Source organism: Mobula hypostoma, chromosome 31 (assembly GCF_963921235.1).
Source record: "Mobula hypostoma chromosome 31, sMobHyp1.1, whole genome shotgun sequence".
Lineage (NCBI taxonomy): Eukaryota > Metazoa > Chordata > Chondrichthyes > Myliobatiformes > Myliobatidae > Mobula > Mobula hypostoma.
Genome location: NC_086127.1, coordinates 862,501 through 879,873, shown reverse-complemented (window position 1 = coordinate 879,873; position 17,373 = coordinate 862,501). Strand labels below are relative to the sequence as shown.

General features: G+C 55.1%; 1 protein-coding gene across 3 annotated transcripts in view; it reads left to right on the top strand.

Moving 5' to 3' along the window:
• The first annotated feature begins 3,542 nt into the window (after positions 1–3,542).
• The window catches only part of capgb (capping protein (actin filament), gelsolin-like b), a 22,640-nt gene continuing 8,809 nt past the window's right edge, over positions 3,543–17,373 (top strand). The window contains exons 1-3 of one of the 3 annotated variants that reach the window (XM_063036777.1): positions 3,543–3,887; positions 5,252–5,336; positions 7,365–7,546. In XM_063036777.1, the coding sequence (XP_062892847.1) occupies positions 5,287–5,336; positions 7,365–7,546 (232 nt within the window). In that variant the 5' untranslated portion in view covers positions 3,543–3,887; positions 5,252–5,286. Of the gene's footprint in view, positions 3,888–4,727; positions 4,751–4,855; positions 4,877–5,251; positions 5,337–7,364; positions 7,547–17,373 lie in introns of those variants that run through there. The other 2 variants (XM_063036778.1, XM_063036779.1) reach the window with 2 other exon arrangements.

Genomic DNA, 17,373 nt, shown 5'->3' with positions numbered 1-17,373 from the left:
GATGCTGAGGCTTTATAAGTCACTGGTGAGGCCTCACCTTGAGTGTTGAGAACAGTTTTGGGCCCCTCATCTTAGAGAAGATGTACTGGCATTGGAGAGGGTCCCGAGGAGGTTCACTAGGATGATTCCAGGGACGAAAGGGTTATCATACGAGGAACGTTTGATGTCTCTGGGTGTGTACTCACTGGAATTCAGAAGGATGGGGCGGGGGGGATCTCATTGAAACCTTTCGAATGTTGAAAGGCCTAGACAGAGTAGATGTGGAGAGGATGCTTCCCATGGTGGGGGAGTCTAGGACAAGAGGGCACAGCCTCAGGATGGAGGGGCGACCTTTCAAAACAGAGATGTGGAGACATTTCTTTAGCCAGAGGGCGGTGAATTTTGTGGAATTTGTTGCCAATTGAAGCTGTGGAAGCCAGGTCGTTGGGTGTATTTAAGGCAGAGATTGATAGATTCTTGAATGGACATGGCATCAGAGGTTACGGTGAGAAGGCCGGGAACTGGGGTTTGAGGAGGAGATAGAAATAAAGGATCAGCCATGATAGAATGGCGGAGCAGACTCGATGGGCTGAATGGCCTAATTCTGCTCCACGGGGTAGTGACCTCCTTCACGGGTCGAGACAGCTGGGTTCTCGAGATCGGGAAATAGATCGGGGCACATCCTCCCTTCCTCGACCCGCCGCTCTCCCTCCTGAACTGAGGGGAAGGGCATGTTGGAGGGGAAAGGAGGAAGAAGGAGAGAGGTGGGGTGGAAGAATGGAGGGGGTGCTGAAAGGCAGGGGGAGAGGAGAATAAGAGAGGAAGGGAGGGTGAGGGGGAGATGGGTGGGAGAGAGAGACGGGGAGGGAGGGATTCAGGCGTGAAGGAGGGAGTGGAGGGAGGGGAAGGATGGGGAGACGAAGAGAGGGGGCGTGGGGAGGGAGAGAGGAGAGAGAGAGTGAGGGAGGGAAAGGGGGTGAAGTGAGGGTAGGGAGAGGGCGTGAGAGAGTGGGGGGGTTGTGGGGTGAGGGAGGGAGCAGAGAGAGCGGGGGTATGGGGGGAGACGTGGAGAGGGGGCGGGGAGGGGGGAGAGATGGTGAGGGTGGGGAGAGAGGGGTGAGGTGAGGCGGAGGGAGGGGGGTTGAGCGAGTCAGGGCTGGAGAGAGATAGAGGACGAAGGAGGGTAAAGGAGGGAGATGGGGAAGGGGAGGAGATAGGGAGGGATTGCAGGCGAGAGACGGGGAGGGAAAGGGAGGGAGAGGGGCAGAAGAGTAGAGGGAGGGAGGGAGAAGGGGAAGGAGAGAATATACAAGGAAGTAAGGAGAGAGAGGGGGAAAGAATGGTGGGTGGTCGCAGGGAGAGGGGGAGAGTTATGGGGGGGGGATCAGGGGAACGGTGTCACAACCACGGACTCTGCCCCCGCAGACGGGCTGCGGAACGGGTTCCACTGCCGCCCTCTCCAGATAAACACCGCTCCTTTGCGCTGGTGTCTACTTTTCGCTGCAGTCTTGTCGAGACTTGTCCTGAGTCGCAGCAGCCTGTCCGCTCCCTGCCTCACGTTCGTCCTTGCCCCGGGGAGGAGGGCGAGCGCTTCGTCGGGCGCTGCAAAGGGGCCGTGTTGGTTTGATGTTCCGTGACTGCTTCCAGCTGCGGAGCTGGCAGTTAACTTTCAGGCTGTAAGTTTTAGTTAACGACTCTGTTTTCTCTTGTGTTCTGCAACAGTTCTCATTAAAGTCGGTGGTTCTCTCTCTCTCTCTCTCTCTCTCTCTCTCTCTCTCTCTCTCTCTCTCTATCTATCTATCTCACTATGCAGGACACACCCCCTTCTGACAGCTACCATCTTCTCTCTCTCTCTCTCTCTCTCTCTCTCTATCTATCTATCTATCTCACTATGCAGGACACACCCCCTTCTGACAGCTACCATTCTCTCTCTCTCTCTCTCTCTATCTATCTATCTATCTCACTATGCAGGACACACCCCCTTCTGACAGCTACCATCTTCTCTCTCTCTCTCTCTCTCTCTATCTATCTATCTATCTCACTATGCAGGACACACCCCCTTCTGACAGCTACCATTTTCTCTCTCTCTCTCTCTCTCTCTCTCTCTCTCTCTCTCTCTCTCTCTCTATCTATCTATCTATCTCACTATGCAGGACACACCCCCTTCTGACAGCTGCCATCTTCTCTCTCTCTCTCTCTCTCTCTCTCTCTATCTATCTATCTATCTCACTGTGCAGGACACACCCCCTTCTGACAGCTACCATTTTCTCTCTCTCTCTCTCTCTCTCTCTCTCTATCTATCTATCTATCTCACTATGCAGGACACACCCCCTTCTGACAGCTACCATTTTCTCTCTCTCTCTCTCTCTCTCTATCTATCTATCTATCTATCTCACTATGCAGGACACACCCCCTTCTGACAGCTGCCATCTTCTCTCTCTCTCTCTATCTATCTATCTATCTCTATCTCTCTCTCTCTTTCTCCCCCTCTCCCTCACTCCCCTTCTCTAAATTTCTGTCTCCCCCTCTTCCCCTTCTCCCCTCTCACTCTCACTCACCGCTCTCTCCCCCTCTTTCAGTCTCCCTCCCCTCTCCCCCTCTTTCTCCACCTCTCCCTCATGCGCCCCCCTCAGTCCACCCCTCTCTAAATCTCTCCCTCTCCCCCTCTCCCTCTTGCCCCCCCCGACCCCACCCGACGGATAGCAGGGAGGGAGAGAGGGCGATGGAGAGAGAGAATGGAACGGGTGGGGGCTGAGAATAGGGAGGGAGGCGGAGGGAGGTGATGGGGAGAGATCAGTGTGGGGAGGGATCGGGGGGAGGGGAGGGAGAGAAAGTGGGGGAGAGGAGGGAAGGACAGAGAGAGAGCAGAGAGGGGAGTGAGGGGAAAGAGGGAAGGGAGAGAGATGGAGAGGGAGAGGGGATAGAGACTGGAGAGGAGAGAGGGGGAGGGATAGAGGGAGGAGAGCGAGATGGAGAGGGCGAGTGAGGGAGGGGGGATAGAGAGAGAGAGGAGGGATAGAGGGAGGGGAGAGAGAGAGGAGGGATAGAGGGAGGGTAGAGAGGGAGTGGAGGGATAGAGGGAGGGGAGAGAGAGAGGGGAGGGATAGAGGGAGGGGAGAGAGAGAGTGGAGGGATAGAGGGAGGGGAGAGAGAGAGGAGGGATAGAGGGAGGGTAGAGAGAGAGTGGAGGGATAGAGGGAGGGGAGAGAGAGAGTGGAGGGATAGAGGGAGGGGAGAGAGAGAGGAGGGATAGAGGGAGGGTAGAGAGAGAGGAGGGATAGAGGGAGGGTAGAGAGAGAGTGGAGGGATAGAGGGAGGGTAGAGAGAGAGGGGAGGGATAGAGGGAGGAGAGAGAGAGTGGAGGGATAGAGGGAGGGTAGAGAGAGAGAGGAGGGATAGAGGGAGGGGAGAGAGAGAGTGGAGGGATAGAGGGAGGGGAGAGAGAGAGGAGGGATAGAGGGAGGGTAGAGAGAGAGGAGGGATAGAGGGAGGGGAGAGAGAGAGTGGAGGGATAGAGGGAGGGGAGAGAGAGAGAGGAGGGATAGAGGGAGGGGAGAGAGAAAGAAAAGGAAGTGAGACAGCGGTCGAAACGTCTGCATGTTGGGACCCACTGACAGGGTGTGTCGCCGCCTGATTTCCTGAATCATTTGGAAATAACCTCGTGAGCCTTCCTCGCTCACTGTGGTGAGGACACGTCTCGGGGGCAGATTACGATCTAAACCGTCCAGCCCAGCTACATCCAGCTTCGGAGATAGAGCGAGGCTCGAGGCGCAGCAGGGCCCCGGCGTGGAAAAGCCGGAGCAAACTCGGCGTCCAAGTACCCCGCTCCCTCCCCCGAGCGCGCTGCCGCAGGTAGACAGGGCGGCGAAGACGATCTCCTTCAGGCCGGGCGCCGCGGAAGCAAGCTGGTATGTTGCGTGTGGTGGGTTGAGCAAGACGCTGGTGAGGCCGTGCTTGGAGTATTGCAACAAACAAGAGAAAATCGGCAAGGTGCCGGAAATCCAAAGCAAAACACACGCACAAGAATGCTGGAGGAACTCGGCAGGTCAGGCAGCAGCCATGGAAAAGAGTAAACAGCCGAAGGAGGGATCTCGGCCCGAAACGTCGACTGTTAACTTTTTCATAGATGCCGCCTGGCCTGCTGAGTTCCTCCGGCATTTTGTGCCCGTGTGTGTGTGTGTGTGTGTGTGTGTTTGTGTGAGTGTGTGTGTGTGAGTGTGTGTGCGTGTGTTTGTGTGTGTGTGTGCGTGAGTGTGTGTGTGTGTGTGTGTGTGAGTGTGTGCGTGTGTGTCTGTGAGTGTGTGTGTGTGTGTTTGTGTGAGTGTGTGTGTGTGTGAGTGTGTGTGTGTCTGTGTGAGTGTGTGTGTGTTTGTGTGAGTGTGTGTGTGTGTGTGAGAGTGTGTGTGTGTCGCTTTGAGGACCGAGCCCAGATTTTAATCCGTGCCGTGGGCGAAGATGCCCTTTGAGCCGGCAAGAGGGCAGAGAGAGATTTACGAGGATGTTGCGGGACCCGAGGGAGGGAGGGGTTGGGCGGGTTGGGAATTTATTCCCTGGATGGTGTGTGGGGGGGGGGGGGGCGGGGATGGAGGGGTGACCTTACACCGCCGGCGTTTTGGGCGGCAGCGAAGGTCCTCCGACTCTGCCCATTCTCGGCCGTCTTCTCCACTGCGCCCCAGGGTCCTAACCTCCGCCTCTGCGGCGCGGACGGAAGCATCGGTGACAGGATAAACCTCAGTGGCGTGAATAAAATCACGAGGGCGGCCACAGATAGGTGAATGCACACACTTTCTAACCCCCGCCCCTCACCTCCAGGGTTGGGGTACCAACAACCAGAGAGTTTAAGGCGAGAGTGAGAGACATTTAATCGGGACCCGAGGGGCAATCCTTTCGCCCAGAGGTTGGTCGGTGGGTAGGATAGAGCTGCCAGAGGAAGCGGTTGAGGCCGGTGCAGTAACATTTACAAAGCACTCGGACAGAGAGGCCTGGCGGGGTGGGGGGGGGGGGGCGGAGATGGGACAAATTCAGACGGGCTTCCGGAAGGAATTGGGGCCGACAATAACGGCTGAGCCGCAGGGACCGTTTCCCAGCTGTTCGACTGGGAACTCGGCGGGAGCCCCGGTGCAGTCCAGCACCGGGACAGAATTGGCTCCGGGCTGATGGGACAGGGAGTGGGCTGCGGGGGAGTGGGGGGAGGTGCTGAAGGATGGGGCGGACGACCTGTTCACCTGTTCCTGCGATTGTTTCCGACAACTAAGAGTGTGCTCGCTCCCAGGGATCGGCCGAGAGGGAGAGAGAGGTTCAGCAGTCATGTCCGTCACGCCAAAGCAAGTCCAAGAGTACTGGAATTGGCACCAGAGGTGAGCTGTGCTAGAAACGGGGAGGGGTGTAGGGGAGGGAGGGTTGACAGAGACGGGGAGGGGTGTGGGGGAGGGAGGGGGTGACGGAAACCGGGAGAGGTGTAGGGGAGGGAGGGGTGATGGAGACGGGGAGGGGTGTAGGAGAGGGAGGGGATGATGGAGATGGGGAGGGGCGTTGGGGAGAGAGGGGGTGATGGAGATGGGGAGGGTTGTAGGGGAGATAAGGGGTGACGGAGACAGGGAGGGGTGTAGGGGAGTGAGGGGGTGACGGAGTCGGGGAGGGGTGTAGGGGGGAGGGGGTGACGGAGACGGGGAGGGGTGTAGTGGACGGAGGGGGTGATGGAGACGGGGAGGGGTGTAGGGGAGGGAGGGATTGATGGAGACGGGGAGGGGTGTAGGGGAGGGAGGGGTGATGGAGACGGGGAGGGTTGTAGGGGAAAGGGGGGTGATGGAGACGGGGAGGGGTGTAGGAGAGGGACGGGGTGACGGAGATGTGGAGGGCTGTAGGGGAGGGAGGGGGTGACGGAGACGGGGAGGGGTGTAGGGGAGAGAGGGGGTGATGGAGACGGGGAGGGGTGTAGGGGAGGGAGGGGGTGACGGAGACGGGGAGGGGTGACGGAGACGGGGAGGGGTGACGGAGACGTGGAGGGGTGTAGTGGAGGGAGGGGGTGATGGAGACGGGGAGGGGTGTAGTGGAGGGAGGGGGTGAGGGAGACGGGGAGGGGATGATGGAGATGGGGAGGGGCGTTGGGGAGGGAGGGGTGACAGAGACGGGGAGGGGTGTGGTGGAGTGAAGGGGTGGTGGAGACCGGGAGAGGTGTAGGGGAGGGAGGGGTGAGGGCGACGGGGAGGGGTGTAGTGGAGTGAAGGGGTGGTGGAGACGGGGAGGGGTGTAGGGGAGGGAGGGAGGGGTGAGGGCGACGGGGAGGGGTGTAGGGAAGGGAGGAGGTGACAGAGATGGGGAGGGGCGTTGGGGAGGGAGGGGGTGACGGAGACAGGGAGGGGTGTAGGGGAGGGAGGGGGTGACGGAGACGTGGAGGGGTGGAGGGGAGGGAGGGTGAGGGCGACGGGGAGAGGTGTAGGGAAGGGAGGAGGTGACAGAGATGGGGAGGGGCTTTGGGGAGGGAGGGGGTGACGGAGATGAGGAGGGATGTAGGGGAGGGAGGGGTGAAGTAGACGGGGAGGGGTGTAGGGGAGGGTGGGGGTGATGGAGACGGAGAGGGGTGTAGGGGAGGGAGGGGGTGATGGAGACGGGGAGGGAGGGGTGATGGAGGGGTAACGCAGACGGTGAGTGTGTAGGGGAGGGGGGTGATAGAGACTGGTAGGGTGGATGGGAGGGAGGGGGTGATGGAGGCGGGGAGGGGTGTAGAGGAGGGAGGGGTGATGGAGATGCGGAGGGGTGTAGGGGTGACGGAGACAGAGAGGAGTGCAGGGGAGGGAGGGAGACGATGACGAGGATCGTGAGGGTGACCGAAAGGTGGAGGGATGTTTGGCGAGGGAGGGGGAGATGGAAGTGGAGGGGTTTGTAGGGGAGACAGGGGGTGATGGAGACGGGGAGAAGAGTGGGCGACGGAGGGGTGACAGGGACAGAGGGCGTGTAGAAGAAGGGGTGCAGTTGAGGGAAAGGGGAGGAGTGTGACGGAGATGGAGAGGTGTAAGGGAGGGGTGTGGGTGGGGGAGGGAGTGACGGAGACAGGGAGGAGCGCAAGGGAGGGGGAGGGGGACGGAGTCAGAGTGGGAAGCAGGGGAGCGAGAACGTGACGGGAATGAGGGAATGGTGGAGACTGGGAGGGGCATGGAGGTAGGAGGTGTGACAGGGACGCGAAGGGGCGCGGGAGGGGGAAGGGCTGACGGGGAGGGGAAGTGGTGCTTGGGTGGGAGATGGTGAGGCGCATGGCGAGGGTTGTAGGGAAGGAGTGGTCACTGTGTGTTTGAGGGAGAGGTGACGGAGTGGCGGGGGGGGGGATGTGAAGGGGCCAGATGCCGTCACACACTCAATCCCCTACTCTTCCCTCCCCACCCCCTCAGTATGGGGAGGGATTCCTGCCTGGAGAAGGCGCCACAATCCCTGGGCCTGCAGGTGTGGCGGGTGGTGAAGATGAAGCTGGTGCCGGTTCCCAAGGGCGAGTTCGGGACCTTCTTCACCGGCGACGCCTACCTCGTCCTTCACCGGGGCGACGAGGAGAGGTCGCACGTCCACATCTGGCACGGTAGGTGCGGGCAAGAGAGTGGGGTGGTGGGGTGGTGCCGGACGGGGCAGATCGGACCCCAGACAGCTGCTGTCCCGTGATCTCGCCCCCGCTCCCTCACAAACCCGTCTCCACCTCTCCTCACTCCATCTCCCCTCGTCACTCCCCTCTCTCCTTCACCCTCTTCCCCCTCTCTCCTCCCCATACCCTCCCCACCCTCACCATCTCTCTCCCCTCCCCCTCTCTCCCCCTCGTCCTCCCTCTCCCCCAGCCCTCTATCCCCTAACCCTCCCTTCCTTTCCCCCACCCTCTCCCTCGCCCAAACTCCTCCCTCCCCTTCATTCTCCCTCGCCCTCCCCCTCAACTCTCCTCTCAACCCTCTCCCCCTCACCCTCCCTCCCCTTACCCTCTCATCCCTTCACCCTCGCCCTCTCTTTCCCTCTCCCTTCTCCCCTCACCCTCACTCACAACCTCCCCCACACTGTTCCTCTCACCACACCCCCATCCTCACCTTCTCTCCCTCACCCTCCCCTGCACCCTCACATTCTCCCACATACTCGCCCTCACCCTGCCTCTCCCTCTCCCCCTCACATTCTCTCTCCATCTCACACTCACTCAACCTCCCTCAAGCCCTCCCTCCCCCCAGACCCTCATCCTCAATCTCACTCCACCCCGGCCCTTCCTCTCACCTCACTCTAACTCACAACCTCTCCCACACCCTCATCCTCACTCTCCCTCTTTCCTCGCCCTCCCTCATCATCACCCTACACCTCTCTCCCTACCCTCTCTCCACTTCACACTCCTCCTCTTCCCTTCATCCTCACCCTCACTCTTATCCTCACCCCCATCTCCCCCTCACCCTCTCTCTCCATCTCACCCTCACCCTCACTCACAACCTCTCCCAGACCCTCATCCTCACTCTGCCTCTTTCCTCGCCCTTCCTCATCATCACCCTACCCCTCTCTCCCGACTCTCCCGACCCTCCCTCCCCTTCACACTCCCCCTCTTCCCTTCATCCTCACCCTCACTCTTATCCTCACCCCCATCTCTCCTTTACCCTCCCTCTCCATCTCACCCTCACCCTCTCCCACACCCTCCCGCTCCCCCACACACTCATTCTCACCCTCTCTCTCCTTCACCTCCCCCACACCCTCAACCTGCCTCTCTCGCCACCATCCCTCTCCCTTCACCCTCCCTCTCGCCTCTTCCTTTCCTCCTCACCCTCTGTCTCCATTTCACCCCCACTCACAACATCCCCCATAGCTTACTCCGCACTATCTCTTCTCTCTCTCTCTCTCTCTCTCTCTCTCTCTCTTTCTCCCCCATCTCCCGGCTTCCCATCAACAAACAACCCATGACAAACAACCAACCACCTGTGACTCAGAACATGAGCTGTCGACTCCTGGAAACTGAGTGTCTGGGTTGCGTAATCAGTTCAGCATTAAGCTGAGTGAAGCTATCCAGATTGGTTCAGGAGCCTGATGTTTGAGGGGTAGTAATAAATGTTCCTGAACCTGGTGGTGTGGGTCCTGAGACTCCTGTACCTCCTTCCTGATGTTTGATGGGTAGTAACTGTTTCTGAACCTGGTGGTGTGAGTCCTGAGACTCCTGTACTTCCTTCCTGATGGTTGAGGGGTAAAAACTGCTCCTGAACCTGGTGGTGTGAATCCTGAGGCTCCTGTACCTCCTTCCTGATGGTTGAGGGGTAATAACTGTCCCTGAACCTGGTGCTGTGAGTCCTGAGGCTCCTGTACCTCCTTCCTGATGTTTGAGGGGTAATAACTGTTCCTGAACCTCGTGGTGTGAGTCCTGAGGCTCCTGTACCTCCTTCCTGATGGTTGAGGGGTAATAACTGTTCCTGAACCAGGTGGTGTGAGTCCTGAGGCTCCTGTACCTCCTTCCTGATGGTTGAGGGGTAATAACTGTCCCTGAACCTGGTGGTGTGAGTCCTGAGGCTCCTGTACCTCCTTCCTGATGTTTGAGGGGTAATAACTGTTCCTGAACCTGGTGGTGTGAGTCCTGAGGCTCCTGTACCTCCTTCCTGATGGTTGAGGGGCGATAACTGTTCCTGAACCTGGTGGTGTGGCTCCTGAGGCTCCTGTATCTCCTTCCTGATGGTTGAGGGGTAGTAACTGTTCCTGAACCTGGTGGTGTGGGTCCTGAGGCTCCTGTACCTCCTTCCTGATGTTTGAGGGGTAGTAACTGTTCCTGAACCTGGTGGTGTGGGTCCTGAGGCTCCTGTACCTCCTTCCTGATGTTTGAGGGGTAGTAACTGTTCCTGAACCTGGTGGTGTGGGTCCTGAGGCTCCTGTACCTCCTTCCTGATGGTTGAGGGGTAGTAACTGTCCCTGAACCTAGTGGTGTGAGTCCTGAGGCTCCTGTACCTCCTTCCTTTTAGTTGAGGGATCATAACTGCCTGGAATTTCCCTGCCGCGTAGCCCTCTTAATTTTCTAATCTCCATGTACTCTATCTAAGAGTCTCTAAAAACCCTATTGCATCCGCCTCCACTACCGTCGACGGCAAGTTTTAATTTCACTCACATATGTTGAAATTTGTGGTGTTGTTTTTTTTTTCCTTTGGTAGAATAGCGCAATACGTAAAATTACTCCAGAGCTGTGCAAAAGTCTTAGGCACATTAGCTATACTTATTTTTTAAATAAATTTATATATATATAAATTTGTGCACAGTACTGTATAACACTATGAGGAGCACAGATTTAAGGTGAGAGGGGCGAGATTTAATTGGGTTATTAGTGAGGTTACACTTGGAGTTCTGTGACCTGTTTCGGCTGCAGGAAAGACACCACTGTGCTGGGAAAGAGTGCAGAGACAGATTTCGAACATAGAACATACAACACAGAATAGTACAGCACAGTACAGGCCCTTTGACCCACAATGTTGTGCCGACCCTCAAACCCTGCCTCCCATATAAGCCCCCACCTTATATTCCTCCATATACCTGTCTAGTAGTCTCTTAAACTTCACTAGTGTATCTGCCTCCACCACTGACTCAGGCAGTGCATTCCACGCACCAACCACTCTCTGAGTAAAAATCCTTCCTCTAATATCCCCCTTGAACTTCCCACCCCTTACCTTAAAACCATGTCCTCTTGTATTGAGCAGTGGTGCCCTGGGGAAGAGCTGCTGGCTATCTACTCCATCTATTCCTCTTATTATCTTGTACACCTCTATCATGTCTCCTCTCATCCTCCTTCTCTCCAAAGAGTAAAGCCCTAGCTCCCTTAATCTCTGATCATAATCCATACTCTCTAAACCAGGCAGCATCCTGGTAAATCTCCTCTGTACCCTTTCCAATGTTTCCACATCTTTCCTATAGTGAGGTGACCAGAACTGGACACAGTACTCCAAGTGTGGCTTAACCAGGGTTTTATAGAGCTGCATCATTACATCGTGACTTTTAAACTCTATCCCTCGACTTATGAAAGCTAACACCCCATAAGCTCTCTTAACTACCCTATCCACCTGTGAGGCAACTTTCATGGATCTGTGGACATGTACCCCAAGATCCCTCTGCTCCTCTACACTACCAAGTATCCTGCCATTTACTTTGTACTCTGCCTTGGAGTTTATCCTTCCAAAGTGTACCACCTCACACTTCTCCGGGTTGAACTGCATCTGCCACTTCTCAGCCCACTTCTGCATCCTATCAATGTCTCTCTGTAATCCTTGACAATCCTCTACACTATCTACAACACCACCAACCTTTGTGTTGTCTGCAAACTTGCCAACCCACCCTTCCACCCCGACATCCAGGTCGTTAATAAAAATCACGAAAAGTAGAGGTCCCAGAACAGATCCTTGTGGGACACCACTAGTCACAATCCTCCAATCTGAATGTACTCCCTCCACCACCACCCTCTGCCTTCTGCAGGCAAGCCAATTCTGAATCCATCTGGCCAAACTTCCCTGGATCCCATGCCTTCTAACTTTCTGAATAAGCCTACCTTGTCAAATGCCTTACTAAAATCCATATAGATCACATCCACTGCACTACCCTCATCTATATGCCTGGTCAGCTCCTCAAAGAACTCTATCAGGCTTGTTAGACACGATCTGCCCTTCACAAAGCCATGCTGACTGTCCTTGATTAGACCATGATTCTCTAAATACCTATAGATCCTATCTCTACGAATCTTTTCCAACAGCTTTCCTACCACAGACGTAAGGCTCACTGGTCTATAATTACCCGGACTATCCCTACTACCTTTTTTTGTTCAAAGGAACAACATTCGCCTCCCTCCAATCCTCCGGTACCAGTCCCGTGGACAACGAGACATAAAGACCCTAGCCAGAGGCTCAGCAATTTCTTCTCTCGCCTCGTGGAGCAGCCTGGGGAATATTCCATCAGGCCCCGGGGACTTATCTGTCCTAATGTATTTTAACAACTCCAACACCTCCTCTCCCTTAATATCAACATGCTCCTGAACATCAGCCTCACTCATATTGTCCTCACCATCATCAGGTTCCCTCTCATTGGTGAATATCGAAGAGAAGTATTCATTGAGGACCTCGCTCACTTCCACAGCCTCCAGGCACATCTTCCCACCTTTATCTCTAATTGGTCCTACCTTCACTCCTGTCATCCTTTTTTTCTTCACATAATTGAAGAATGCTTTGGGGTTTTCCTTTACCCTACTCGCCAAGGCCTTCTCATGCCCCCTTCTTGCTCTTCTCAGCCGCTTCCTACGCTCCTTTCCTGCTTCCCTATATTCCTCAATAGACCCATCTGATCCTTGCTTCCTAAACCTCATGTATGCTGCCTTCTTCCACCTGACTAGATTTTCCACCTCACTTGTCACCAATGGTTCCTTCACCCTACCATTCTTTATCTTCCTCACCGGGACAAATTTATCCCTTACATCCCGCAAGAGATCCCTAAACATCGACCACATGTCCATAGTACATTTCCCTGCAAAAACATCATCCCAATTCACACCCGCAAGTTCTAGCCTTTTAGCCTCATAATTTGCCTTTCCCCAATTAAAAATTTATGAGGATGTTGCTGGGTTTCACGGCACTGAGTTAGAAACATAGAAAACCTACAGCACAATACGGGCCCTTCGTCCCACAAAGTTGTGCCGAGCATGTCCCTACCTTAGGAATTACTGGGGTTACCAATGGTCCTCTATTTTTCTAAGCTCCATGTACCTATCCAGAACTCTCTTAAAAAACCCTATCGTGTCCATCTCCACCAGCGCTGCCGGCAGCCCATTCCACGCACTTCCCACTCTCTGAGTAAAAAAACTTACCCCTGACATCTCCTCTGTTCCTACTCCCCAGCACCTTAAAACTGTGCCCTCTTGTGGCAACCGTTTCATCCCTCTGACTATCCACACGATCAATGCCTCTCATCATCTTGTACACCTCTATCAGGTCACCTCTCATCCTCCGTCGCTCCAAGGAGAAAAGGCCGAGTTCACTCAACCTGCTTTCATAAGGCATGAACCCCAATCCAGGCAACATCCTTGTAAATCTCCTCTGCACCCTTTCTATGGTTTCCGCGTCCTTCCTGTAGTGAGGAGACCAGAACTGAGCACAGTGCTCCAAGCTGGAATACGGAGAGAGGGTACTTAGATTAGATTAGATTAGATTAGGTTTGATCATGAGGACACTCAGTCCCCGTTTATTGTCATTTAGTAATGCATGCATTAAAAAATGATACAATGTTCCTCCAGAATGATATCACAAGAAACACAGGACAAACCAAGACTAAAACTGACAAAACCACATAATTATAACATATAGTTACAACAGTGCAAAGCAATACTGTAATTTGATAAAGAGCAGACCATGGGCACGGTAAAAAGAAGTCTCAAATTCCCGATAGCCCCATCATCTCACGCAGACGCTAGAAGGGAGAAACTCTCCCCGCCATGAACCTCCATGCGCCACCAACTTGCCGATGCAGCACCATTGGAAGCACCCGACCGCAGCGGATCCTGAGTCCGTCCGAAAACTTCGAGCCTCCGAGCAGCCCCTCCGACACCAAGCACCATCCTCTGCCGAGCGCTTCGACCCCGCCCCGGCCACTGAGCAACAAGCAAAGCCGAGGACTCGGGGTCTTTCCCCTCCGGAGATTCAGGATCACACAGTAGCAGCGGCAGTGAAACAGGCATTTCAGAAGTTTCACCAGATGTTCCTCCATGCTCTCACGTCCGTCTCCATCAAATCAGGATTGTGCACGGCACCCTACTCGACAGATAACAGATATCATTCACCGGAGAGGCCGCTGCGAGCTGCGTCGCGCCGCCATCTTCTCCTCTCCTGAAATGATCAGAATCAGGTTTAATATCGCCGGCGCAGGTCGTGAAATTCGTTGTACTTGCGGCAGCAGTGGAAAGCAACTCATGATAATATGAACTGTGAACTACACTGAGAGATGTAATCGAAGATCAATCAGTAGTGAAATAGAAAGAGAGGAGGAAGTTGGTGAGGTGGTGTTCTTGGGTCCAATGTCCGTTCAGAAACCTGATGGCGGAGGGGAAGGAGCTGTTCCTGAATCGCTGAGTGTGTGTGTGTGTGTGTGCGCCTTCGGGCTTCTGTACCTCCTTCCCCGACGGTAACAACGAGAAGAGGGCTCCGTCCAGAAGTCCATGACGATGATTCCGGGAATGGAGGGGGTTAACAGACGAGGAGGGCTGATAGGCGGAAGTTGATCGTTTCCTGATCGGTCGGGGCATCAAAGGATATGGCGAGAAGGCAGGTGTACAGGGTTGAGTGGGATCATCCGGGATCAGCCATAATGGAATAGTTGAGCAGACTCGATGGGCTGAATGGCCTAATTCTGCTCCTATGTCTTATGGTCTTATGTCCTGAGTTGTGATGGCCCCTAAGAGCATAAGACATAGAAGCAGAATTAGGCCATTCAACCCATCGAGTCTGCTCCGCCATTCAATCATGGCTGATTCTTTTTTTCTATCTCCTCCTCAACCCCAGATCCCCGCCTTCTCTCCAAAACCCTTGATACCACGTCTGATCAATCCCTGCCTTAAATACACCCAACGATCTGGCCTCCACAGGTGCACGTGGCAACAAATTCCACAAATTCACCACCCTTTGGCTAAAGAAATGTCACCACATCTCTGTATTGAATGGGCACCCCTCTACCCTAAGGCTGTGCCCTCTTGTCCTAGACTCCCCCACCATGAGAAACATCATTTCCACATCTATTCTGTCTGGGCCTTTCAACATCCGAAAGGTTTCAATGAGATTCCCCACTCATCCTTCTGAATTCCAACGAGTACAGACCAGAGCCATGAAACGTCCCCCGTACGATAACCCTTTCATTCCTGGAATCATCCTCGTGAACCTCCTCTGGACCCTCCCCAACGCCAGCACATCTTTTCTAAGATGAGGAGCCCAAAACTCAAGGTAAGGCCTCGCCAGTGCCTTATAAAGCCTCAGCATCTCATCCCTGCTCTTGTATTCCCGACCTCTTGAAATGAATGTGAACATGATCGTGTGGAAAGTCAGAGGCTTTTTCCCAGGGTTGAAATGGCTGCCACAAGAGGGCATAGGTTTAAGGTGCTGGGGAGGAGGTACAGAGGAGATGTCAGTGGTAAGTTTTGCACACAGAGAGTGGTGAGTGCGTGGAATGGGCTGCCGGCAATGGTGGTGGAGGCGGGCACGATGGGGTCTTGGTACATGAACCTTAGAAAAATAGAGGGGTATGGGTAAGTCTAGTAATTTCTAAGGTAGGGGCGTGTTCGGCACAGCTTTGTGGGCCGAAGGGCCTGTATTGTGCTGTAGGTTTTCTGTGGCGTTTGCCTGCCTCACCACCGACTCTGCCTGCAAGTTTACCCTCAGGGTGTTCCGCACAAGGGCTCACAAGTCCCTCTGCATCTCAGAATTTTTGGGGGGGATTTTGAGTCCTTAATGAAGGGTGCCGCCTCTTCGGGGCATCGCTATTTGGAGGTGTCCCGGGTTTTGGGGAGGCTGGTTCCCATGAGGGAGCTGACTGAGATTGAAGCTTTCTGCAGCTATTTTGCCCGATCCTGTGCGGTACCACCACCCAACCCCTCCCACCCACGCTCCCCCCACCCACCCCACTCCCCGCCATACCGGTGAGAATACTCCCCGCAGTACATTTGTAGAAATGGGCAAGTGTGCTCGGTGGCAATCCAAATCTGCTCAAAGTCCTGATGGAATCTCGGCGCCGTCCTGCCTCCTGTGTGGGCGTGTGGCCAAGTGGTTAAGGCATTGGACTAGCGACCTGGAGGTCGTGATTTCGAGCCCCATCCGAGGGAACCTGTTGTGTCCTTAATCACACATTAATCTGCGACGACACCGGTGCCAAGCTGTATGGGTCCTAATGCCCTTCCCTTGGACAACATTGGTGGCGTGGAGAGGGGAGACTTGCAGCATGGGCAACTGCCGGTCTCCCATACAACCTTGCCCAGGCCTGCACCCTGGAGAGTGAAGGCACAAATCCATGGTCTCGCAAGGTTTATGATCGTGCCTTCTTTGTAGCTGCATTGAAATGTTAGGTGCATGTTAGATATTCAGAGATATTGACACCCAAGAACTTAAAACCGCTCACTCTCCCCGCTTCTGATCCCCTCGGCGAGAAATGCTATGCCCTCCCTTGACTTCCCCTTTCTGAAGTCCACAGTCAGTCGTTCAGTCTGACTGACCTTGAGCGCCCGGTTGTTGCCTGCCGCGCCTCTCCTCCAGCTGGTCTATCTCGCTCCTGCACGCCCTCGCGTCGCCGTCCGAGATTCTGCCGGCGGTGGCTGGATCATCAGCAGATTTACATACGGACCTTGAGCTGTGCCCAGCCACACGGTCGTGAGGGGCAGAGAGGTTAAAACAGTGGACCCAGCAGGCATCCTTGTGCCAACGTCGCTTCTCAGCGGAGGAGGTGCCGTTATTCCCGAGGGGCACAGGCTGCGGTCCGCGGACTGGGGAGTCGAGGATCCAGTTGCAGAGGGAGGTACAGAGGCCCAGATTCTGTAGCTTTTCATTCGGCATAGTCAGAATGATGGTGTTAAATGCTGAGATATAGTCAGTAAACAGCATCCAGACAGAGGTGTCTGTATTGATCAGGTGGTCCAAGACCCATTGAGATCACGTAGGTGGCGACAGGCAAACTACACTGGGTCCAGGTCCCTCCTCAAGCAGCAGTTGATTGTGGCCACGACCAACCTGTCACAGTATTTCATCCCCGTAAGTGTGAGCACTGCGAGTTGATAGTCACTGGGTCAGCTAACCCTGCCGTTCCTGGGCACTGGTATAACTGTCGTCCTTTTAAAGCGGGCGGGAACCTCCGACTGCAACACTGAGAGGTTGAAAATGTCTCTGAAAGGCCCCCGGCAGTTGGTTGGCACAATTTTTCAAAGCCTAACTGTATACTCCAACAGGGCCTCTCTGGGTAGCTCAGTGACCTCGCTCCCCCCAGCGTCCTGTGACACTGACTGTATCCCCACTGACGTTAATCCAGCTCCCTCACACCATCCCTCAGTGACCCCTCTCCCCCGGCGTCCCGTGTCACTGACTGTATCCCCACTGACGTTAATCCAGCTCCCTCACACCGTCCCTCAGTGACCCCTCTCCCCCAGTGTCCTGTGACACTGACTGTATCCCCACTGACGTTAATCCACCTCCCTCACACCGTCCCTCAGTGACCCCTCTCCCCTGGCGTCCTGTTTCACTGACTGTGTCCCCACTGACGTTAATCCAGCTCCCTCACACCGTCCCTCAGTGACCCCTCTCCCCCAGCGTCCTGTGACACTGACTGTATCCCCACTGACGTTAATCCAGCTCCCTCACACCGTCCCTCAGTGACCCCTCTCCCCCAGCGTCCCGTGTCACTGACTGTATCCCCACT